This window comes from Eremothecium sinecaudum, chromosome III (genome assembly GCF_001548555.1).
Source record: "Eremothecium sinecaudum strain ATCC 58844 chromosome III, complete sequence".
Classification (NCBI taxonomy): domain Eukaryota; kingdom Fungi; phylum Ascomycota; class Saccharomycetes; order Saccharomycetales; family Saccharomycetaceae; genus Eremothecium; species Eremothecium sinecaudum.
Genome location: NC_030894.1, coordinates 576,345 through 591,459, shown reverse-complemented (window position 1 = coordinate 591,459; position 15,115 = coordinate 576,345). Strand labels below are relative to the sequence as shown.

The 15,115-nt window shown below is 38.4% G+C and overlaps 6 protein-coding genes across 6 annotated transcripts; 5 read left to right on the top strand and 1 right to left on the bottom strand.

The window, feature by feature from the left end:
- Positions 1-30: 30 nt before the first annotated feature.
- SKP1 (SCF ubiquitin ligase subunit SKP1) lies at positions 31-570 on the top strand (the record flags this gene model as incomplete). The annotated part of the gene is made up of 1 exon (XM_018131357.1): positions 31-570. One exon carries the CDS (start codon positions 31-33, stop codon positions 568-570), a length of 540 nt encoding a protein of 179 aa, XP_017986755.1.
- A 280-nt stretch (positions 571-850) lies between these two features.
- On the top strand, positions 851-4,930 carry AW171_hschr31609 (GRAM and VASt domain-containing protein; the record flags this gene model as incomplete). Its single annotated transcript, XM_018131358.1, has 1 exon — positions 851-4,930. One exon carries the CDS (start codon positions 851-853, stop codon positions 4,928-4,930), a length of 4,080 nt encoding a protein of 1,359 aa, XP_017986754.1.
- A 175-nt stretch (positions 4,931-5,105) lies between these two features.
- On the top strand, positions 5,106-5,473 carry SAE3 (Sae3p; the record flags this gene model as incomplete). Its single annotated transcript, XM_018131359.1, has 2 exons — positions 5,106-5,218; positions 5,311-5,473. 2 exons carry the CDS (start codon positions 5,106-5,108, stop codon positions 5,471-5,473), a joined length of 276 nt encoding a protein of 91 aa, XP_017986753.1.
- Positions 5,474-6,019: 546 nt separating this feature from the next.
- Positions 6,020-9,418, top strand: IRE1 (bifunctional endoribonuclease/protein kinase IRE1; the record flags this gene model as incomplete). Its single annotated transcript, XM_018131360.1, has 1 exon — positions 6,020-9,418. The coding sequence occupies one exon, from the start codon at positions 6,020-6,022 to the stop codon at positions 9,416-9,418; it is 3,399 nt and encodes a 1,132-aa protein (XP_017986752.1).
- Positions 9,419-9,476: 58 nt separating this feature from the next.
- YCG1 (condensin subunit YCG1) lies at positions 9,477-12,416 on the bottom strand (the record flags this gene model as incomplete). Its single annotated transcript, XM_018131361.1, has 1 exon — positions 9,477-12,416. The coding sequence occupies one exon, from the start codon at positions 12,414-12,416 to the stop codon at positions 9,477-9,479; it is 2,940 nt and encodes a 979-aa protein (XP_017986751.1).
- Positions 12,417-12,819: 403 nt separating this feature from the next.
- On the top strand, positions 12,820-15,030 carry UTP4 (small subunit rRNA maturation protein UTP4; the record flags this gene model as incomplete). The annotated part of the gene is made up of 1 exon (XM_018131362.1): positions 12,820-15,030. One exon carries the CDS (start codon positions 12,820-12,822, stop codon positions 15,028-15,030), a length of 2,211 nt encoding a protein of 736 aa, XP_017986750.1.
- Between the last annotated feature and the right edge of the window lie 85 nt (positions 15,031-15,115).

Sequence of the window (15,115 nt, the reverse complement as noted above, 5' to 3'; positions counted from 1 at the left end):
AGTGATTCAAGGACTTAAAATATCCCCATAATGACTGATAGAGCACAGAAAGTTGTCTTAGTGAGTGTGGAAGGGGAGCGTTTTACCGTGGAGCGCAAAATTGCGGAGCGTTCCCTTCTTCTAAAGAACTATTTAAATGATATGCACGATACACATTTCCGAGACGATTCGGAAGATGAAGCTGAGGCTTCAGAAGAGAATGATAAAATTGTGATGCCTGTTCCTAATGTGCGCTCTTCAGTTCTTCAAAAAGTTATTGAATGGGCCGAACATCATAAGGATTCTAACTTTCCTGACGAGGAAGACGACGATTCGCGTAAATCAGCTCCCGTGGACGCTTGGGACCGCGAATTCTTAAAAGTTGACCAAGAAATGCTTTACGAAATCATTTTAGCTGCGAATTACTTGAATATCAAACCATTGTTGGATGCGGGTTGTAAAGTTGTAGCTGAAATGATCAGGAATCGATCACCGGAAGAGATTAGAAGGACGTTCAACATTGTTAACGACTTCACTCCAGAAGAAGAAGCAGCGATTAGACGTGAGAATGAATGGGCCGAGGATCGCTGAACTAGTATAATAGCGCTAGCAATTGTAGCACGTGTAGAGTAGCAGCTTCTGCTTGCGACAGGCATATAGTGTGTACGTACAGTATGACAGTTGAACTTATGTGGTTTTATTTAGCAATTTGCCGTTTAGAAAAGGGTTATGATTACAATCTGCTTAGAAGAGTACTGTTATTCTACCAGAAAAGACATCTGACGCCTCTACTGATCATTGCATAACTAAAAACTACCCAGAAGTAGAGCTATTTATTGTATTTATCTTGTAAAGAGAAGTTTTTACCAATATGGGTAACTCTATGGGTCCCGGACATGAGGGAAACAGGTTAAAGGCATTAGGTGATGGCGCAAAAACCTTTCTCCGGAAGCAGAGGCGTTCCATCATTGGGAAGCATACAAGTAGTAAAAAATCAGATGATTCGCCGACTAATAATGGTACTGTAAAAAGAAGCGCTGTGCGTGGACGATCGTTTACAGCTTTTGATGCTATACATATTCCTAAAAGACGTGCGAGGGACCAAGTGGTTGTTGGTAGGAAGGAGTTACCGGCTCGTTCATACTCCAATAGTTCTGTACCAGAAATAAGTGGCACTTCTAGTGGTGATTATTCGAGAGGTGATACAGACCGATGGTCTCCGGTTGAAGAACGTTCATTTTCCGATTCTTCTCACTCTCTAAGTGCGGGGAACGAAAAGGGGCAAAGGGATACTATCCTCAGCTTGACACCTTTGGAACCTTCTGCAGCGGAAGAAATACCTTCATCACAATTGCGGGATCCTCAACGTAGCGATGGTATCATTTCTTCCTTGATTTCTGCGGCACAAAATGCTGCACAACACCTCATAATTAAGCCTTCTGGAGGTGGTAATGCTGAATTGAATGATGCTGGTTCCGAGAGAGTTCGAAATTTTGCTCCATCTTCTGAAAACGGGATTAATGGCGATGTTCGTCATTTTGATACCGACAATTATGATCCGTGGATACAAAAACAGCAGCAACGACTAAGACCAGCAGTACGCAGTCCTTCATTTCTCAAACACCTTGACCTAATGTTGTCCTCAAACCCATGTGTGGACAATGCCAATTATATGCCTGTCTGTACAGGGAACACTCCTTTGTCTGATAATTCCGCAAATGCGGGAGCAACGCAATATAGTGGTAATGGTTGGCAGAGTATGACGGATAACAGCGAATTATCTACTGAAGAAGGACTTCGTGACGGCAATGAAGAATCCAGGGTTGCTCGTGACCCTGCCATGCCTGGGGGAACCGAAAGGCAGATTAGACCTGTGGCTAATAACGTATTGCAGGGCAATACCAGCGAAGCAAGGGCTATGGGTTCTAAATCTCCTATAGATAACTTGGCATTTTTGCCCTATAAGGCGAATTCTGCAGCAGCAGAGATTGGCAATGGAGAGTTAACGTTAGAGTTCTTCGATAAATCTAATGAAATTAAACTCCCAGCAAAAGAGGGCGTAAACATGTCAATTACTGCAGCACCTCCTGTTATGCGAGCCCCATCTTTCCCTCTAATGGAGCAAAGTCCCGAAATAGCAACAACTTTTAGATCCCGCCAAAGGGGCGTAACTTTACCTTCGAAAGATTTTCTGCACCCTCGCAGATATTCCGACCCTACCAAGTTCTCAACTCCACATAATCTTGGAAAACTAGATTTGAGCGGTAGTGTTCGTTTGGAGGAGGTCCCAACAGTGCGGAAAGTTAACAAGGAGGCGATCAACGAGGTCGAAAATAATACGGAGCTAAATCCTAAAAATAGCGCTCGATTTGCGAGATCGTATTCTCCATCCCATGTGCGCCTAAAGAGGTTTCCGTCGTTAACATTTGGCGCTGTGAAAAGCTCTTTTTATTCCGCTGATGCAGAACTTCAAAATGACAATATTATCGTTGGCGCCAACTCTGTAGCCGCTTCAGTTGATAAGAGAGAAGATGGATTTCCTGGATCCATTTTTGACTTGGATACAAAGTCATATGCATCAAGCAAAAGGAACTATGAATTTCACATATTGTTTAAAGACAGAGAAATCTCACCTTTTGAGAGATTAATAGCTGATTACAGTTGTGCATGGTCAAGGAATATACTAATACAAGGACGTCTTTATATTTCTACTGAAAACTTGGCCTTTTATTCCAACATTTTAGGCTATGTTAGCACTGCTATTATTCCTTTAAAAGAAATCCTACAGGTTGAGAAGAAGAATACTGCTGGAATATTTCCCAACGCAATAGCGTTCCATACGTTACAGAAAAAGTACGTATTTGCCTCTTTTATTTCAAGGGATACGACTTTTGAAGTGATTGTAAATGTTTGGAATCAGCTTGTGTTGGGTGACACTTCGTCTCATAAATCCAACGATAAGATTGGCGACTTGAAAGAAGAAGGTCAATCTTCAAATGATATTAAGGGACCGGACTTAGAATACCGGCTACACGAAAATTATGATAGTGATGAAAATATATACTCAGGAGCCGGGAAAGGTTCTATTGGTTATGAAGGATCTGACTACGAGGATGATTACACAGATAGCAATATCCTCTCAGAACTTGAGGTTGAGAGTATTAACCGTTATGAAAGCGGAGTTTTAAAGGCGCCATCTGGATCAAGCATTTCTATTATTGGTGCCCACGAGCATGCTCCTACACTTCCTCAGTATTCGACAAGTCCTTCAGAAAGGAGAATTGTGCAAGCAACAGTAAACGCTCCAGTGGGCAAAGTTGCAGCTGTTTTATTTGGAGACGAGACTAGCTACCTAAAGGGCATACTAACTTCATTAAAATGTACGGACATAACCGAGATAGGTCAGCTTTTACAGTCGAAAAGAAGGACTTACAGTTATACCAAGCCAATAAACTCCCCACTTGGTCCAAGCAGCACAGTTTGCCACATAACAGAGACTGTTGAGAATTTTGATGCCGACGCGTATATTATCGTTAGCCAAATTTCAAAAACACCAGACGTGCCATCTGGTAACTCGTTCCAGGTCAGGGCTACATTTGTTCTATCATGGAGCGAAAATAATTGCACAAACTTAGAAATATACGTAGGTGTGGAATGGACAGGAAAGTGTTGGGTTAAAGCTGCCATAGAGAAAGGAGTCTTCGATGGTGTGGATGTGACTATGAAGGAATTGGTAAGCATATTACAAAAGATGCTGAAACCAAGTAAACGTTCCAATTTTAAACAGCAAAACAGGGAGCCAGTTTCTACATTCTCACTACCAACCATAGGCCCAAGTTCACACCCACCCACACCAATTCAGTATGTTAAACAAGCGGGCGATAATGTTGTTTCCGATTCGATTAACATAAACTCTCCTTTGGGCACTGTATATCAACTACTATTCGGTGATGATACCTCCTATATCAAAAGGATTTTAGAGAAACAAAAAGTTTTTGAATTATCTGAAATACCAAAGTTTAATGAAGGCAAGAGAGAATATGAATATACCAGACCTCTAACAAACCCTCTAGGGCCTAAAAGTACTCGCTGTTATATTCAGGAGCAGATATTAAATTTCAATGTTGACAGTCATGCATGTATTGAACAAATAGGTAAAACGCCTGATGTGCCTTCCGGTAATTCATTTGCTGTTCATACTAGATACTATTTGTCTTGGGGAAAGAATAACTCAACGAACATGTTAGTGGTAACAAATGTAGAGTGGACCGGTAGAAGTTGGATTAAGGGTGCTATCGAAAAAGGCTCTGTGGAAGGCCAAAAAGTAGGTGTTAAAATAATGGCAGAGGAATTGAAAGCAATTGTGGAAACTAACAGCTCCACTACTGTACAGAGGCGTGCTACCCAAAAACGTAAAAATTCCCAGAGACCTAAGAAATCAAAGTCTCCTAAGTTGACCCGTGTGGAATCAAAAACCATTCAAAAAGGCGGATGGAATGACCGTGTGTCACATATTAACAAGGTCTTTCCAATACTTGATCTTAACTCTTCCTGGACTAGAATCATTATACTGGGCATTTTGATCTTGATACTCTTGACAGTTTTGTTTCCTGTTCTAAGTTTTAGAAGCAGCAAAGTTAACTTTTCTGAACCCGGTAAGATTCTAATCAACGGATTTGAATACAACTACACGCCAGCTATAAATACACTATATGATGTCGATAAGGATCATAAACAAAAAAATCAACTAGAAGTTTTAGCAAGTGCTGAATCTTCTATTTGGGATTGGATAGACAGCAGAAGCGGTATAGTTGATGCTGGTAAATCTCTTTATTCTTATCGTAAATCTGATGATCTAGTAAAAAATCATAAACGTCAAGAACTCCGAGAAGCAATTAAAATTGCAGAGTTGGAACTTGAGCAGCTAAAAGAACGAATGGAATCACTTTAACCGTGTAAATATATAATGGACAACTGAACTACGTATTGACTGTTTTAGGGCTATATATTGACACCTTAAGCGTATAACAAGACTTAATAAAAATCCTGTTTTATAATATTCTAAATTTTAGCACGGCGGCTATTCTAATATACTTTACCAACACATTAGCAAAAGGCAAACAACAATGGATAATATAGTTGCTAGAATTAATAAAAAGAATACAAAATTAAAGGACCTTATGGCCAGCTGTGACCAGCTGGAGCTTAATTTCAAGGAACTATGTGAAACTAACAACATGTAAGTATCAGGCTATTACATCACGTAGTAAACATAAGCCACCTTCCAAAACAATAGATCAGTTGAAAATACTAACCTCAACCTCACTACAGTGAAGTAACTCCATATAATCTAAATGATAAGCACATCAAAAACCTGAAGAAGTACAATGAACTGAGAGATACGGGGTTAAGGCTTGTACAATTCATTGCAAATGAGAAAAACTGTAGAATAAAAGAGATATTTGAAGAAATGAATTTCAGCACTGAAGACTAACTTCCACTTTGTCATAATATCCTGTAATGTTGGGTAATAGGTGGGTAATTCATGTTTACATAATCCGATAATCTATCAGTTATAATATATCTTTGAGAGTTAATAGAAGGAAATAATGAACCAAACCGAGTGCACGCAGAATGGGTGAGCTAAACTCAGGATCCTGTTGAATTTAAGCTATCCATGTGCAAATAACTACTGAATTTTTATATTGTTCTATATTCCGTGAAGTTCTGAAGTTCTGAAGTTCTGAGACCGTTAAAAAGTCACTTGCGAGAAGGTCCGTTAACGCTGATAGCAACCCGTAAAAATATAAAAAGTGAGTTGAACTGCTTCTACATATTAAGCGAATCACTGCTGTGAATTAAGACGTGTGAAATACACCAGGTCCGTTTTTACATTCATATCCTTTGAAGTGAAATTTAGTATTGTTTTATAGGATTTAAATCCTTCGGGACCTTTAAAACCCCATACTGAGGCAAAACATTTTGCGAAGCAACTGCACAAGGTATCGATACCAATACAATATTTTTATATTTATGAAATATGGGTTTAATTAGAGCTAAACGGTTTTTCTCTGTGCTCATTCGTGTGCTTCTTTTGGTGTCGTATTTAAATCACTCATGGGCGATGGCTAACAGCGATAAACATTTGGGATCAAATGATGACATTAAGCTGCGTTGTGGATTAGGTTCAGTAGGTGACATGGACGGTATATATGGTAATGAGGAAGCGGATATACTGAATAGTTATCAGAGCTCTGGAAAGTCCGCATGCCCTGTTTTGACGACAAACTCGGTTGGTAAGTTAGCCGATATAGCATATAGGCCACGATATGCAACTCCTATGATGATTGAAAACAGTGGAGATGCAATATTAGACTCGCAAGAGGCGAATTCACCTTCGCGTTCAATGCTGACTTTGAATGGAAATCATGTGGACATTAGTACTTTAACGCTGTCTGACATATTAATAGTTACAGATATCGAAGGAGGCTTGCATGCTTTGAATAGGCAGAATGGGCAGCTCCTTTGGTCAATTTGCAGTGATAACTTTCCTCCCCTTCTTGAGGTTTCTGAGCCAGTTAAAGTTAAAAACGAGACACTGATAGTTGAACCGTATGGTGATGGTAACATTTACTACTTCAGCACCTACCAAGGTTTGCAAAAACTTCCAGTATCTATAAAACAACTTGTGAACCTTGCACCAATGGATTTAAAGACGAAAATAGTTGTTGATGATAATGGTACTACGTTAGAGGATCAGAAAATCTATACTGGATCCCGAATGACTGCCGTCTACACGCTAGATGCTTTTACAGGTGAGATATTCTCTGTATATGGTCCAGGAACTGAAAATAAAGTGTACAAAAGCTCTAAGGTTAATTGTACAAGAGGTTATGAAGGCGAAGAATGTGACAATGTTTTAGTTCTTGGAAAAACGGTATATGAGCTGGGTATCCATACTAAGGAGAACACTATCTATAATGTGACGTACGCTCAATGGCAACCAAATACCATCGATAATTATTTGGCCTCCCAAAATATTAAATCACCCGATGGCATATACGTTGGGCCTTTCCGTGATAAGACGCTACTAGCTATTGATTCTGACTTCACCATTGCAAAATGGGTTTCTCCAAAATTCCCTGGAATAGTTAACAACGTTTTTGACATTTACATGGATTATTCCACCAATGAGAAAATATTGTTGCCCCACCCCTTAAAGACAACAGAAGATTTTGATGAAAATAAATATGAGGTCTACTTAGACCAAACTAAGAATAAGTCATGGTTTGCAATGTCAAGTGCCTATTTCCCGTCCCTTGTGGAAACTGCTCCTAAATCTAAGTTCAGTTCAAGTAAGGGATGGAGAAAAGCACAGATATTTGAGGATGAAGAACTATTCAAAGCTGCTGTGACTGGTGTACACACCATTGAATACTTTCCATTCGATAAATTTCTAATTAACGATGAGGAGTACTCTTATCAATCATTTAATGATAAGCAAACGGGACTATTAGATCCACCGAAGAACAAGATGCCTTCCATAAGTGACCCCAATTCCAGGTCATTAGGTAAATATATGTCACCTAAAGAGTTGCTCCACTATCGAATGATGTTGGAAGATGAAGCTTCTCGAAAATTGAATTCAGGTTCGAACTCTTTGTTTTCCGTATTTGCAAAATTCTTTTACAGGGTATTTGAGAGTGGTGTGACGTTAATGATGTCTATATTTTTTATTATGTTGTTATCGAACTTTAAGGTTATTCCACCTTTACATATATTGTTGGAAAAGAGTGGGATAATTCCTGTACAGCATGTTGAACCGCCGTCGGTTGAGATTTCGAGCGAAGTTGTGAGAACAGATTCTTCCACGCTTGTAGAAGAGAAAACTAGCTCAACAGAACAGCTGAGTACAAAAGAAAAAGAACATTCCAGTGATGCTAATGAGGAGGAAGCGAAAGAATCAGAGAAAAAGAAGCGCAGGAGAGGTAAAAGAGGAGCAAAAACCAGTAAAAGAAGGACATATTCCTCTGGAGAGGGTGTGCCAAATACAAAAGATTTTGAATTTAAAAATGATCTCAAAAATATTGCTATATCGGATAAGATTTTAGGTTATGGATCATCTGGAACTATAGTATTCCAGGGAACCTTCCAACATAGAGCAGTTGCTGTGAAGAGAATGTTAATAGACTTTTACGATATTGCTTCACATGAAATTAAACTATTAACCGAAAGTGACTATCATGAAAATGTAGTGAGATATTATTGTTCTGAAGTTACAGAAAAGTTTTTATACATTGCTTTAGAGTTATGTACTGCTACTCTGGAGGACATTATTGAAGCAAAGGATGGATCACATAAATTTTACGAGCTACATCAGAAGGCCAACCCGGTGAACGTTTTATATCAAATGGCATCAGGAATCGCTCATTTGCATTCCATGAAAATTGTACACAGGGACTTAAAACCACAGAATATTTTGGTTGCACCTAGCAAACAATATCCTCAAAATCCACATAACGCCAATAGCGTCCGAATACTTATTTCTGATTTTGGGTTGTGTAAGAAATTAGATGCAGAAGAGTCTTCATTTAAAACAAATATGAATAACGCTGCGGGAACAAGCGGTTGGAGAGCACCAGAATTACTTAATGGCAGGATACGGATATCGGATGCTATAGACAATGAGGAATCTTTAACAACAGAAAGCAACTCCACTTCAAACGTATCGTTTGATTCTGTTAATGAAAAACATGCGAAGCAGCGTTTAACGCGAGCGATTGATATCTTCTCATTAGGATGCGTGTTTTATTATGTGCTTACGAATGGTAGACATCCATTTGGGGATAAATTTATCAGAGAAGCAAATATCATCAAGGGCGAGTATTCACTTGAAGATATGAGTAAGTTTATTAAGGACAGAAGTTGTGTCTTAGAAGCTAAAGACTTAGTTAGCCGAATGATACAGTCGGATCCATTAATGAGACCAACATCCCATGCATTATTAACTCATCCATTTTTTTGGCCAGTACCAAAAAAGCTGGAGTTCCTACTAAAAGTAAGCGATCGATTTGAAATTGAAAGAAGGGACCCACCTAGTCCATTGCTTTTAAAGCTTGAAGAAGTTGCCGTTGATGTAATACCTGAAATGGATTGGATGGCTTGCTTTGATCAACTTTTTATCAGCAACTTAGGAAAATACAGGAAGTACCATGGCGATAAACTAATGGACCTACTAAGGGCTCTCAGGAATAAGTACCATCATTTTCATGATTTGCCAGATGTATTAGCTGACATAATGGGCCCTATCCCAGACGGATTCTACACCTACTTCATTAAACGGTTCCCAAACTTACTAATGGCGATCTATTTTGTAGTAAAAGAGAATCTGAAGGATGACCAAATATTAGGGGAATTTTTCATACATAAGCGCGGATAGATTAAACTTGTAAGAACTTTTTATTATGTCTGAGAGCATGCACAATTTATACATTTTATTAATCATTTTCAGCTATGTGCTCTCTTGACCTGGTCCTTTTTAAAGTCGTAGAATTACTCGATAAATTCACAGTCGAAATGCCCAAGTCAGAAGATCCACTTGTAGAGGAATTGGTTTCGTCACCCTTTGTATGATTCCCGTCCTCATATTCACCACGGTGGTCAACATATGATAAATTAGGTTGATTTTCACCTGCTGCTCCGACCGGTGGCTCTTCTGAGTTATTATCAGTACTTAAACTGTTTTCTTTTGAACGATCCTCCACATCTGCAATTAACATACCGTAATTATCCAGCAGATTAGTTATGCAATTTTTACATGTTTTATCCGTTGTATCATTTTCTAGGATATCATGGAGATGCTCAACGACTTCTTTTATTTTTATAACGTCATGATGTTTAGTAATTTTAAACTTAGAGAGGTTAGTTATTATCATCTTTTTCACATCTCTACGTTCAAACTTATTGTAAGACTTTAGTACGTCTAGCAAGAAGTCTAATTGAAACTCAAGCTTTTCTGCATTGGCTAAATCTTCTTTGACTAATTTAAATGGATCAGTCCAGTCAATTAATTGCTGAAATATGGCATTTGGCTTTAACATTGAATCTTTTGAAGGTGAATCTACATCAGTTGAATTTTGCAGGTCATCCCATAGCACAGATAATCTCAACAATATATCACTAGCAATTCGAGCCATTCTGGATTGATGATTGCTATGGGAAAAACAGTATACAGGAAGACAGAAAGCAAATGCTTGCACAAGTTCTTCATTGTCAGCATTAGCGGGGGAGAAGTATGAGAGTACTAGTGTTTCAAACAAATCATCATCTGTAAACACATCACTCAAAAACAACTTGCACAAACCCTCCGCAGCAATAGCTTGGCATTCAGGTAGTTCACTATTCTTCAAAATTTTGTAGAAAATTTTATGCAATGAAATAGAATCAACTTTGCCTTCACCATCGACCACATTGTATCCATGCACAGAAAAAATGTCCACAATAACCTGTAATGCAATATATTTTAGACCAGCGTTACCTTTGGAAACACACATACCCAAGATATACATGCTTTCTATTGCCAATTGGGAATCGAGAAGGCAACACATACCTAAGCATCGAACACCAAGCTCTCTAATATTACTCTGGGTATTACGAACTGCAGGTGTTATCAAAGTATCCATTAGCGATGAGATTAGTATATTTTGATCCAATGGAGCCTCAACTTGCTCAAGCATATATCTCGTTAGGATCAAACACAACAAGAGCGTTTCAGTCCTCGGTTGTTTTTCTTCCAGTATTTCTGCTCGATCGGATGAGTTATCAGCGGCATTACTACCTCCATTCACTAGGTTTTCCACTGCTGAATGAAATGAATCCACTGCATTTTCTTCAGCTTCAATTCCATCTTCAACCACTTTTCCAGTGCTACGGTTAGCTTTCCTGGCTTCTTCTTCCACTTCCTGTTTTTCTATGTCTTCATATCGTAGATCCGTAATGAGTTCCACAGACATCGTAATGAAGTCTCTCTCATTAATGGAAAGTATCCTTAAAACTTGAAGACTGCACTTAATTAAAGATTCTGACAACCCTTTCCCAAGAAGTAGATTTCTTACCAAGTTCAACATGTCTCTTCTGCCAATCTCATCACTGTAATCATACTTGTAAGCAATATGCAACATTTGCTCAATAATGAAGTCTAAGCGTTTTATATCTGTTGAAGGTAATCCATGATCACCAAACCTTTGATCAGCCAGTCTTTTGATGCAATTTGATAGAACTATGGCTTCTGGGAAGTTTTCATCTATTACTTCTCGCATTTCATTTTCAATAGCATACTCGTAAAAAGTCCGTAAAAGAAACGCCGTCACAATATTTAAGTCCTGCCATACTTCTTTAGGGAACTTCAATTTATCTATTAAGTCGCTTCTATATTGGAACAATGCTTCCAGAGATTTTTGGGCGACTTCGCCTTTAGTAACGTTTAGCTTTTCCAAAAGACCAATAACATCACCATTTAATAGATTCATCCAATCAAATGCTATTAACTTACCACAAGCTTGTCTTACGGTTTCATCTCTATCTTCTAATCCGCCTTTGATTAATGTTTCAAGCAGTTTGGGTTTTATAATTTTAAATACCTTTAATCCCATAGATTTCAAAACTTTAGAATACACCAACCTCCTATTTATACCGTTAACATCACGATAACGTTCGACGATAAAATTTATAGTATCCTTGGTATTCACTAAGTTCAGCATTGCAGCTCTCCGGACCTCAGCACTTGGATCATTTTGGATAGCATGTATTAGTTTTGATGTTGCAGGGTCTTCCAATGCATTTTGCTCTTCATCTTGAAACTTTGTAAGACAGAATATAGCCTGGATCCGAACATTGGGCTCTCTGTCATACATCCTCTTCTGCATGGACCATAAAACTAAATTATAAAGCTCTTCTTCTATTTCTCCCATTGTGTCCATAATAACCGCCAGAAGTTGAGTTGAACGATACCGTACATGTTTATCTCGCGATTCAAGCCCACGTAACAAAAACCTTATAAGCTGATTCACGAATGCGCCAATAATCTGTTCTTTCTTTTCATCCAAATCCCCTTCATCTCTTTGTTTCTGTAGTGTTAACTCATTACTAGCTATGAAAGCCGCTACCAATTTTGAAATCCGATCTCCAACCGGATCTTGCTTCTTACAAGGTAAAATCTTAGCTACCAACTTATTAAACCAGTAATTGAATGCTTCGTGTAAGTTCTGGTCCACACATTTCGAGTGAATCTTATTTAAAACTGCAATGTGACGTCTATGACCGGCATAAGTGCTCTGAGCAGATTGAAAGACATCAGCAATCGCCCTGAATATTTTGTGATGAACTGATATGTCCTTATTCACTTCATTATCATGATAATTGTGCTCATCTGCAATCATTTCATCCAATGCTGAGCTACTCTATGTTGATGTGGTCGATGGGATGAGTTACATCAATAAATGTAACGCGTTTCCTTTCGTTCAATGTGACTTAGATGGTTATACAAAATAATAATATAAACCGTCAACCAATACGCTCAAAACGGTTCTGGATTATTTACGAGTATCCTATAAGCTTTTAGTTGCAGTAATGCTAATTTTTAGTTACTATACTTTTACTCACGTGACCAAACATTTCTTTTTAAACTCCGGGTAACGATAATTTGAAAATTTTCAGCTCATCATAGACCTCATCTCATCTTGTAATAATAATGTCAACAGTAGTCAAGGTTCATTACTCCTCAAATTTGTGTGATACCTTGTGTGTTGGTGTATTTGGATCAGGCATTTAAAGTTTTTAAACATGACTAAAAATCAAACTGCCGTTCATCGGTTGAGGTTTGTCCCATATACTCCAGGTAATATAACCGCACTTGCATTTTCTCATAATTCTACAACAAAACTTACACCAAGTGATTTAAGATTGGCTCTAGGAAGATCTGATGGTAATATAGAGATTTGGAACCCCAGAGATAGTTGGTTTCAAGAGCTTGTTCTCCAAGGTGGCAAGGATAGGACCATTGAAGGTCTTTGCTGGTGTAATGTTCCTGGGGAGCCATTGAGGTTATTTTCTATTGGAGGTTCAACTGTTGTTACTGAGTGGGACTTTACTACTGGTTTGCCTATAAAAAATTATGACTGTAATTCGGGTGTTATCTGGTCAATTGCCATCAATGAATCAAATAACAAATTAGCAGTTGGTTGTGATAATGGTAGTGTTGTATTAATTGACATTTCTGGAGGCAGGGGAAGCTTGGAACATGACCGTATTCTAACCAGACAGAATTCCCGTGTTTTAGCTGTGACCTGGGTCAAGGATGAAGGCGTTATTGGAGGGTGCTCCGATGGAAGAATAAGAATTTGGTGTGCGAAAGTGGGTAGTCCAGATATAGGTAGATTACAGCATACTATGAAAGTAGATAAGTCTAAAAAGGAGTCAACTCTAGTTTGGTCGGTACTATATTTGCCAATAACAAACCAAATAGTTTCGGGAGATTCCACTGGTTCTGTTAAGTTTTGGGATCACCGCTATGCTACACTTGTGCAATCTTTTAAAGTACACCAAGCAGATGTTTTGTGTTTGACTGCAGATCTGGCAAACATGAAGGTTTTCAGTGCTGGGGTTGATAGGAAAATTTACCAGTTTACAAATGCTCCTTCAGGTGGTACAATGAAATGGACACCCTCTTCTAACAGGCTTTTCCATTCGAATGATATTAGATGTATGGCATCCTACCAATCCAAGGGGTGTGATTTCATTGTATCTGGAGGCGTTGAAAAATCTCTTGTGATCAGTCCTTTGGACTCATTTTCAGATGGTAACTATAGAAAGATGCCCTTGGTTGCTCCATTTCGTAAAAACGCTTTGATAAATCAAGCTCGGCGTTTAGTTGTTTCATGGCAAGAGAATATCGTTAAAATCTGGCAGATAGGAGATGATTTATCAGCAGAAAAGAACTACAAACTAGTTTCTAAGCTAGTGTTGAAATGTGAGCAAAATATTGCTTCATGTGCTTTATCACCTAATGGTGATGTTCTTGTTGTTGGCCAACCATCCATGACAAAAGTATTTCACTTACAACCCACAGAAACGAAGTTGAAGGTTACCAAATTAGATAATGACCTTCTAACAATTACAGGCTGTAAGTTTGTGCAATTTGTTACCAACTCAAAAGTAATTCTTTGTACAAGCGATGATGAGCTATTTACTGTGGATCTAGAATCTGATGAAGACGAGACAAAACAAGTAATTGAACTACTGGATGTACAGCAAACAATGACGAGCATTAAATTACCATATATCAACACTGTTAATCACTTGCATGTAAATGGTGGATCGTTGGCTGTTATTTCTAGAGTGTGTGGTGCAGTTGATTTGGTCGATTTAGAAACTGGTCATGTAAAGCCATTAATCCGTCTCATGAACTTTATTACTGCTATCGCTTTCACCAATAGGAACACTGTACTATTAATTACATCAGAAAATAAGCTGTATGAATTCAACACAAACTCAGATGGTAACTTATTAACTTCTTGGTGTAAGAAGAATGCCGAAAACCTACCCTCAGAGTTCATCCAACTAAAGGACAAATGTGTCAGTATCTTCCCTGATATGCAAAACAAAAACAAGGTCTGGTTTTGGGGGGCTTCCTGGTTGGCAAGCTTAGATCTCAGTATTGATCTACCTGTCAGCAAGAGAAAGAAAGCGAAGAAACATACTCGTGATGGTTTGACTATTAACGATGAGAGCAATTTCATCAACGATGGAGCTGCTGAAGAAGAAGACGATGATTTAGAACTGGCGGAAGAGTTTCTCAGTAAATCAGATGGCTCGAAGCCACACGGCAATTTACAATTGGAAAACAAGAACAGTGCGAACTTTTTCTTTACTGACAAATATAGGCCTATATTATTCGCCGCATTACTCTCTGAAAATGAAATAGCAATTATAGAGAGGCCTGCATTTATGGTTACACAACCACCTTCATTCCAACAACAAAAATTGCGTTTTTAACCAACGAGTAAGTCATTTAATCGACAAGGAAGAACCTTGGCGTTTGTATCATGTATTATTTTGTACACCTTTTATTTAAGATTTC